The sequence below is a fragment of the Oryzias melastigma genome, linkage group LG24 (genome assembly GCF_002922805.2).
Source record: "Oryzias melastigma strain HK-1 linkage group LG24, ASM292280v2, whole genome shotgun sequence".
Classification (NCBI taxonomy): Eukaryota; Metazoa; Chordata; class Actinopteri; order Beloniformes; family Adrianichthyidae; genus Oryzias; species Oryzias melastigma.
The window spans coordinates 13,624,657-13,634,991 of NC_050535.1; the positions used below are offsets into that span (position 1 = coordinate 13,624,657).

At 37.5% G+C, this 10,335-nt stretch overlaps 1 protein-coding gene across 2 annotated transcripts in view; it reads left to right on the forward strand.

The window, feature by feature from the left end:
• The window catches only part of si:dkey-71h2.2 (low density lipoprotein receptor adapter protein 1), a 33,954-nt gene that overhangs the window by 10,725 nt on the left and 12,894 nt on the right, over positions 1-10,335 (forward strand). For both annotated transcript variants that reach the window (XM_036210604.1, XM_024291720.2), the window contains exons 2-3: positions 5,806-5,948; positions 7,600-7,712. In XM_036210604.1, coding sequence (XP_036066497.1) covers positions 5,806-5,948; positions 7,600-7,712 — 256 coding nt within the window. The remainder of the gene's footprint in view (positions 1-5,805; positions 5,949-7,599; positions 7,713-10,335) is intronic.

Here is a 10,335-nt window from a genome sequence, read left to right on the forward strand (position 1 = left end):
TCCTTTGTAATTAAGGATTCGCTGAAGCTGTGGAGGGAATTTATATTTGTAATGGGTGAAGCTCCATCAGATTGACTGCAGTACAGAGGAGTTTTGGAGATTTGAGAAGCTACTTTGTAAAATATATAAACATTAAAGAAAATGAGCAAAAACTTTTATATGGAACAGCAGTAAAAAATAAATGGAAAGAGGGGGGAGGTGGTGCATTCAAAGATATCTAAAAAAATCATGTAAAGAATTTAAAATAACAATTTTCACTATGGGCTGCACGGTGGCGCAAGTGGTTAGCGCTCTCGCCTCACAGCGAGAAGGCCCCGGTTCGAATCCCGGCTGGGACCTTTCTGTGTGGAGTTTGCATGTTCTCCCCGTGCATGCGTGGGTTTTCACCGGGGACTCCGGCTTCCTCCCACCGTCCAAAAAAACATGCTTCATAGGTTCATTGGTGACTCTACATTGCCCCTAGGTGTGAATGTGAGAGTGACTGTGTGTGTGGTTGAGGCCCTGAGACAGACTGGCGACCTGTCCAGGGTGTACCCCGCCTTCGCCCATCAGTAGCCGGGATAGGCTCCGGCACCCCGCGACCCCGAAAGGGACAAAGCGGTCTAGAAGATGGATGGAATTTTCACTATTTTAGTAGTTTTTTTTTTTTATCAATTAAAGCCTTGAGCGGGTTGGTCCGGTCCAGTCCAGTATTTTGAGCGTTTCCATTGTTAAATGGACCCATTAACCTCTTGAGGGCCCCCTTCTGTTGTAGGTCGATAGAAAAATAGAACGGGTCGGTTGAGGCGGAGTCGCTGTTGCCACCCGTTGATTGGCAGAAATTGATGACAACATTAGAAAGCACCAGTATAGCGCTAAGCTAGCATTTCCGTTTTCCTCTTCACAGCGCTATTCTTCTTAGCCGAATGCAATCTTCTTTCTAACAGCATTAAATTTCCTGTTATACACGATGTACAAGCAGTAAAGCAAGAAAAAGACGATCTGCTGGATGACCTTCATTGTCACATGACAATAATGCAATGACATGCTAGTAGTCTACACCATGCATGTGATGTGAAAACAAAATGCTTAGTAGAAACTAAATGGAAACGATCACCAGAATTAACTGAACCGTATCGTATTACTTCTTACTGGATTGGACCGCTCAGTGGAAGCGAGGCTTAAGATTGTATGCATGGTTCATTAACAGGAGAACGTGTTACCTGGATCTGATTTACATGCCTTAATAAAAGCTGAACCTGTTAGAGTGTAACATTGATAGAGCGTACAGACAATGCATGTCTGGAGATTCCAACTTTCCCTGGTAAATTTGTATGTTTTCTTCATTTTTTTTTTTTTTTTTAGCCAAAGTTGCAGAGTAAATCATACTGAGCACTTTAGTGTGTTTACTTATGAGCTAAGGTGCTCAGTAATGCATTTTGCAGGCGCCGGCTCCCTGCCAATTCTGGGATGTCTGTGAGTTGTGGTTTCTTAGCATCAGCTGTTTCATTTAGTCATTTAGACTAATTTTCAAATTGTTATAAATATATAATTATCAGATTTTTATGCTTGAACATGAAGATTTGACAAATAATACGAACATTATACAAAAAAATAATGATAATATTCATGTTGAATCAACAACAACAAACAAAAATGCTCTTTGTTTTCTAAAAAACAACATCTTTTCCTTCTTTTCTGCATATGAGGTTAAACTAGAGCAAGCAGAATGCAGAGATGAACTCCAAGACATTTTTAAGGAAGTAGCAAGAAGAGAAAAAAGCTTGAAAGGGAAGCCATAGTTGTTCCCCCCTGAAGGCAAAATCAGAAAACCTGAATCCCACACTCTCCCAGCCCACCATCCTCTGTGAATGAGCGGCCTATTTTCTCTGTCAAGGTGGCGTCCCAGATTCAAAGTTCCTTCAGAGGAGTAAAACAGTGAAGACACTTCATCAAGATGGATGTGGAGGATGGGGGGGGTGTCACCAGGGTCTTGAAAATGAGCCAAATTCTTCCTCAGTGTTACGATTTAACCAAGTTGGAAAATAAAAAGCTTCTCTAGCTTCAAAACCTTTTTTTAATTTATTTTTTGACCTTCCGGAACAAGCTCTTGCTCATTTCTTTTTTCTAAATGCCACCCCATCCACCCACACCTTTGTTCTTTACTTAATTTATGTTTGAGTTTGTTTTATTAATTAGCCATCAGTGTAGGTGTTGAGCTAAATCCACCCGGGTGTGATTTTGACTTCTCAATGCAAATTGAGCTCAAAGAAGCGGCTGCACATAGCTGAAGGCATGCCGATCACATGGTAACCATCACAAAAGCTGTGATACGCCGCACTTTGTAGTCGTTCGTTAAGCATAATGTCTAATCCCTGGGAAATAACTCAGTTTAGCTTTTATTGAAAAAACCCCGGAGGCCCACTGCAACAGAATATTACAATTCTCTGTGTTTTTTATTAAAATAGATAGTTTCCCGTGGTTTGTCTCCCAACTGAGAGGCTTTGGAGCGTATGCATAATTGAATCTGGGCTCTTGCTGCAATATCCTGTTGCCGGGAACCAGTTTATTAGAGAAGCAGTCCTCACCACCAAGTCTTCCTAATCTTGTTTTGCGCGATTACATTTTTTTTTTTTTTTTTTTTTTTTTTGAAATCACCTCAACTTTTCACCAGCAGATACGCTCCAGGATCCCGGCATGCTGACCTCCACCAAAGTCCCAATAACACAAATGCTTTTTTCCTTGAGGATTTTCTACCAACACGTTTAATCCAATTAACCTCCCTGCTGCTTCTTCCTGTCACTCTTATCAGCTGCAGTCCCTTTGTAGCCTCAGATGGGATTTATTAAAAATTTAAGGGCTCTTCGTTTAGGGGGATGATATATTGGAACCCCTGCAGCATCAACATAAAGCTGTTTAATAATTCATGTGTGTTGCATGGCGAGGACACAGCGTGGACTGCTGAACTTAAGCTCATAGAGCTGTGACGTTTCCAAAAGCACATGTTTGTCATTTTTGGATGAAGTGTAGTTTGGAGTGATCCAAAATCCAGAAAAAGGAGAATTATTAAAGACCCACTTTGATGAAAATTGTAGTTTTTGATGTTTTTACCATGTTCTTGTGGCAAGTATATAGAAAAGTGAGATTAAAAATAGCATTTTTGAGTATTTTTTATTCAATTTGTTGTGAATCAGGAGCAGACGAAAAAATGCAGTTGGAAAAAGAGCGTATTTGTGATGTAGAAAAGATGCTGCTTGTCTTGATGCATCCACCTGCAGACAGATAGATTGTAATTATATGCCAGGATACCAGATTCATACACCTTCTGAGCTATCATCCACCTTCTGGACAAAAAGGTCCAGAATCTGTACCGTGAGCTTCCTGACAAAGTGTGAAAGAACATCCGCACCCACGTCTCACCATTACCCTCAGAGTAGCTGCCGCGTGGCGGCTAGCATGTATCCTAAATATGTAAAGAGACTAAATGTGCCGTGTGGCTCCACACTGTCATAGAAGATTATTTAATAATTCACAGTTGTTGGACACTCGAGGATGCTGCTCGCTTTCACAGCTGCATGGGGTCTGCCAGTGACAGATGGCCCAATCCATGTGCAGAATTTAGTGCCAATGTCACCCCATAGATTATTGGACCCTCTCTCCAGCCCTTGATGGAGCAGAGATGGTTTACGAGGAAGAGAAATGGCTGTTAAAAGGTGATTGTTCTGTTGGTTATATCAGTGTTTCTGTTTTTATAGCAGAAAAGCTCAGTGGATTTCTTTTGCTAAAAGGATCGTGTAAGTTTTGTGTCATTTATCTCATGCTGCTCAGCTGCAGGGTGTCCAGTTGTCCCTCTTTATCAAATCTTTGCCAACGTTCAACAGTTTTTTATGTCAGAAACAGCTTGGCACTACTTCTTTTTTAAGAAAAATCTTGGCTGAAATTCTGCAAATCGGGTTTAAAACTTGTGAAGCATTTAATGTAATAGATCTGCTGCATTTTTTTATCAGTTTTCTCATGGATGCAATAGTTTAATCAAAGCTTTTCTGCATGAAGTCCTTAAAATTACAAGAAAAAATGGTGTCCTAATTTCTCAAACACTTTCATTTGCCCTCCAGAATATTTCCCAATCTTCTTACATTTTCAGTGAATCAAATAGCATGATGATTAGAGGTAAATCAGACTAATATAATGGAACAAGATCTATGAAATTAATGAAATCAGGAAAACTTTTTGTTTTAAAACTGATGAAGGGATCTTTGCAGTGGTTTTTATCCTGATCTCACTTTCTGATTATATTTGGCACAAATTTTCTGATTTATTTTTTACCTCACTTTCTTTAAATACAAAAAAAGGATGTTGCTCTGAAAATTCATCATTCAGAATTGGAACAGACCATCTTTCAAGATGGTGAAGATTCATCCAGGTGACATCTTGGTAGTCATGGACTCAAGATGAATTGGGGTGTCATTTTTTTGTAAATTGCATTAATCTAATTTTAAATCTTAAGATCATATTTATTGTGTGAGGGTTAAAACACGACGAAGTGTCCGTATCACGCACTGAATAAAAACGCAGAGTCCTAAGCTCATTTTACTTTTTGTTTATGTATGTTTTTGTATCCTTTTTTCTTTTTTTTTTCTTGTATTTTTCTCATTTGTCTGTCTTTATATTTTATACAATTTGTTTACTAAAACTTGAAAATAAAAAAAATAAAAAACGCATAGTCCTTATTGCGTCAGACATTTGCTTCCACAAAGATGATTTATTTCTGATAATTATCCTACTTATACTGTCACTTACCAATAAAACAAGTCTCAAATCAATTATTAGTACTTTAATTGTGTTATATTTTAATTTCTAAATCATTTTCCCCAAAAAAAAGCAGACTTACTGATGCGGTGTGTCCCGTTGTCATGGTAACGACTGCAGAGCCTGCACCGACTTCCGCTCTACAACAGCGGCGGAAAGAGTTAATATGCTGATCGTCACAATCATTTCAGAGGGAACGTGCTCTTACCTCTTGTTAATGTCCAGATGATGAAACAAAAGTTAGTTTTAAATAAAACAAAGTCAAAATTGTTTAAATCTTCGTGTCTCATCTCCTCCTCCTTATTTCCTTTTCTGCTGCATCCCAGTCCTCAAAGTGATCAAATTCACCAAACATTAAAATCACTCGTGTATTTTCTACTGTGATAAACTGCAGAAAAGGTTATAAAAAGAAGTTTGTAGTCAATTTTACTTTTAAAAAAGTGTTTCCTACTGTTTTTTATGTGTTAAATTTGAGCACTCTGGAACTGATTATTTATTTTTGTTTATTTTCTTAATTGTTAAAGGTTGAAAAAAATCCTCCTTGGGGGTGTGAAAGTAAAGATTGGAAGTCTGTTACAGTAAAAAAATGTAATAAATCTACTTGAAAAAATAGTATTTCGATCTTTTACTGCTCCACAGTAACACAAATTAAAATGAAAATATCTGAAAATTTGACTTTTCACAGCAATTATTGGGTTAGATTAAGAAGAGATTAATTCATTTATTTTATTGCAGGTCATGATTAATTAATCCCTCAAAAAATGTGTTGCATCACAGCACTAATTGTTTTACTCTGTGTAGCTGTCTTGACTAAAACCTTTCAACTTTATGTATCCCGGATGGGCAATTCTGTTTATTTATTTATTTTTTAAAGGTGCAGAGGCTTGGAAAATTTACATCACACAGGTGCAAAAAAATAAAAAAAAATCCTTGATACGCCCAATCTTACACAATAAAGGTACAGTGTATGGAATAACTGTATTTGGTAATTCTTTATGATGAATTTTGTTCCATCAGAATTGCCAGAGAACTGGACAGACACGAAGGAGACCTTGCTGGAGGGAATGGTCTTCAATGTGAAGTACCTGGGCATGACTCTAGTCGGCCAGCCCAAAGGAGAGGACATGGCCTCAGCCGCCATCCGGAGAATCGTTGCCACGGTGAGGCTCAATCGACCTTCTAACATGTGTGATAACGTCAGCCGGTTGAGTAAAATATTAAACAATCACATGGCAGACGGAGCAGACAATACGCTGCTTAAAAAAGACTCTTTTGTGCTGTAAACTAACAAAAGCAAAGATGCTGACTCTGCTCTTACAGCCAGCGTTCATCAATGCAGATCAAACCCTGGAGCTAATTGTTCTTACAACCTCTATAAAGGTCATTGATTTCCACACTTTTGTGGGTTTTTACAGTTTTCTTTTCCCACCAACTAATTTGATTTTTTTTTCTTAGGTGGAACTGCTGTGAGAAATTCCTCTATGCATGCATGCATGCATGTTACGTAGATTTTCATGTAAAAAGCTGCAATTTATCCTAATTTTCCTGCTGTGTAATGTGGATCTGGCCCAAACAGACTGCTTCCTACAACATTCATGAGCTCCGATTGGTTCAGATGAATAATTCCTTCACGATTTCACAGTTGTTCTGTTTTCAAAAGACGGGGTTTAAAATGCAAACTGCATTATAGCTAATCAATTTTGCAGACACACAAAGACTTCAATTGCTGCCTTGTCATTTGCATACACATTTTTTTCTCTCCACTTATTCTACTGGCTGTTTGATCTCGTGCTCAAATGCATGCCCACCAATTCATCAGAACAATGGGAAAATGTATTCTGATTGAGGCTTTCTTCAAAAATTCAACAGTGTGGTCTAATCCCATGCTTTTCATGCTTCTCCTATGCTTTTCAATTAGAGTCAGAACTGAACCTAATAGCAGGATTAAAATTCAATTGATTTTTTCTTACCAAGACAATAACAAAAACTCTGTCTCTGTCGGTTGTCTTGGAAACCAATCAACCTAAACAGGGATTTTTAATGCATTTTTTACTGATATTCCTTGGTGTGACGTGATGAGGGCAGACAGAGGGGCCGAGCAAATGAAGAACGACTGAGCTTTTGCTGGGTGACACACATAGAATCAAGCTTGTTCCTGTATCAGTGACCTATTATATCGCCTAAATCACATTTCCTTTCAGTTTTTGCTAAAAGAAACTCCTTTTTTTCAACAATCTCCAGAGTTTTGGTCCCCTCAGGAAGTCATGACACCATTTCTTGTTCTTGAAAAGCCCTAATTTTCCTAGATTCCACAAGCAGCTTCCAGCAAACATTAAGCCTCTTGTCACTTCTTAGAATTTTTTTTTTTAATGAGTAAAAATACCCAATTTAAGTTGTGACATAATTCCTGCTGTTACTTAAATGTGATGCTAAGCTCCTCTCATTTGTGGTTTAGCCGCACAGAGGGCACTGTCGTTGTCAACAGGCGCTCTCAGACCCCGAGCGCAGCGCTGTGGCTGCATTTGATGGAACTCCAGATGGCACAGAGCAGCAGGGGGAGTCTGTGGCTGCCAGCCTGGCCTCCAGTACTCATTCTGGGCACTACATTGCTGCAACCCCCCCCAATCTGTCTCTTTCTATAAATTCCGCAGTACATTTCTGGGGCAAAGTTGGTCGCACAATGTCGTTTTGCTGTGTTTTTGAAAGATATGAATGTAATAGTCTGACAGCAGACTTTAAAAACTATGAGACAATTTTGGTGATTTGGTGGTTTTTCAACAATAAATGCTAAAAAATGTTTTGCCCTTGTAGGCCAGAGCCAGTACTAAGAAGTTTCGGAAAGTGACACTGACGGTGTCACCGAAAGGCATCGTCATCACAGACACAGAGACCAGCGACCTCATAGAGGACGTCTCCATATACAGGTGAGGGCAACTTCCTATTCCAGAACAGCTTCTGCCACCTCTTATTTAGGCTGACACTATAAAAATGTATTTGAAGAGGGCTGCCGGTAAATCAAATTTATCATAGTGACTTTTCAACTAAAATTAAAGTTACGCTTTTTCAACAAAATATGGGAAAAATGGTGCCAATATGTGGATTTTGACATCTAAAATTTTGAATTCACACATAAAAAAAAAGTCAAATTTCTTTGTATTATATTTATTTATTTTTGTTATGTGTTGTTGTTGATGATCCATGTCTATAAATGATAACACTTGGAAACATACAAAAAAATTAAGGAAAAAAAAAGTCAATTGTAGTAAATATTATGTTTGACACTCCTGTGAGTTAAACCAAGGTTTTTTTTGTCTTTTTGAGCAGATATATCATTTCTGATTAATTCAACTCTGGTACGATTGTCTTCACGTTATGTTGACTAAAAAAAAAGATGCTTACTACTAGTAAAAAAAGATGGAGCCCGTTCAAGGTTTTAATTCATAGTTAGCATACCCAACAACACAGCTGATTATTTTCCTAGTTGATTTTAAATTATAGTTGCATTTTATAAACAAAAATTTACGTGACCATAAAAATAATTATTACATTCATATTAAAACGTGCTAAAACTGCACTCTAAATTCTCCATCTAAGCATCTAACAAGCACAGATTGTGACTTAATTCTGATTTGTTCCCAGAGTTTCTCTCTGCAGATTTCTGCTGCGACTTGTGTGACCGAACAGTGGTCGGACTGTGATAAGACAGAGCACAAATTTGTGTGTGTGTGTATGCATTAAAGTGTGTCCATCCTCTCCTAATCCACCTTATCAGCAATAACAGAACACAGGCCAGAGCTACAAGCTCTTTTTATTTTCCTCTTCTCTGTTTCTCCTTTGTTAATTTTCTTTTTGATTGTATCATCAAAGCTGTGGAAACACTGGAGCGCTGAAAATAACTGCACACTTTGAAACCTATCCTTCCAGTCTGAGTAATAGTACAGAGAAAGGGCCACACTCTGCGCTTTGGTTGAGGAAGGATGGATTTTATTTCTCTTTTAATGACATCCCACCCCCCACTTCACTGTGGTCTTAGACCCCCCGTTTTACCTCCTATTTTTTTGCACATAATCCATTTGTGGGAGGAGGAAGCTAGCGGAGGATGAAGGAAGACGAGTGAAGGGAATCAAATCAAGCGACTGATCACTGAACCTTAGAAATATTGAAAAAATGGTGTCTACCCTTACACTGATGTGTCTGTATTAGTAAAGCCTCCAATGAAATTTATGTGACATTCATTTTTTTATTCCTTCTTATTGGAATATTTTTTTCCAAGGAAAAAAACTGGGAAAGCTATGCACATTTTTAAGACGGTCCCTACTTATAAAACACGCAGCCATTGAACGTGCACTTCAAGTTAAACCAGGTCGAATTCTGACCAATCAGGGACTCAGACTTGGAATGGATCATGGAGGAGAAACTAATTATTGTGGTTTTACGGAATTATTTGACACCAAGTCTTTCATATATCGGAATAGAGCTATGAAAGACAAAATCTGGAGTAAGATTTGTTAAATTTGCACCACTTTGACATTTCACATCAAGCCTCTTCCAACTGCAGGTGGCGCATATGTACAGGTAAACAATAGCAAAAGAAGAAGAAGCCCTTCCCTGCCGATTTAGTGTAAACCACTGTGTTTCATTTTATTGTATCTATTAAATTAATCTAATTGAGACTCTATAGGCATTATTGCCTTAACCATGGGTGTCAAACTGAGTCACACAGGGACCAAAATCCAAAACACACTTTAGGTTGCAGGCTGTACACGATAGACATTTATTTAACACACAAACATTTTTTAAAACTTTCAAATCGTAACTTTTTTAACATAAATATGAATAAAAACAGGTAGGAATATTATTCCAGCATAACTTCCCATGTTTTACTCCCGATAAAACTTTTTTAAATAAAAATTATGCAAGTTACAAATAAACTAAGCATTAAAAAAAAAGACTCAAATGTCTTTAATTTTGTTATATCTCAGCTGGAACAGATACTCATCTCTCTGTACATTCTAATGGATTTCCATTCTCCAAACCAGGGGTCGGTAGCCTTTAACAGTAAAAGAGCCATTTGGTATTTTGCCGCATCTTTACCTTTTACCTTTAATAAAGGCCAAATTTAGTAGAGGCTAAATCTAGATTATTACTGAATTATTAGCTAAACTCCAAATTAGCATAAAATTCCTCAGTAAATTAAATCAACCGAAAATGTTAGCATATTACTAAAAGAAAAGCTAAACTCTAAATTAGTATCAAAACTCCAGTTGATAACAAATTAGCCAAAAATGTTAGCATATACTCTTAAAATATTAGCTAAACTTCAAATTAGTATAAAAACTCATTAGGAGCCAAATTAGCCAAAAAAAAGCTAGCTTGTTGTTTAATTACTAGCTGAACACCAAAATAGCCTCAAATTCCTCAGTAAACTAAATTAGTCAAGAAATGTTAGTATGTTGCTAAAATAGAAGCTAAATTCTAAATTATCCCCCAAAAACTTCAGTAGATAACAAATTAGCTGAAAACATCAGGATCTTTTCAAAAACATTA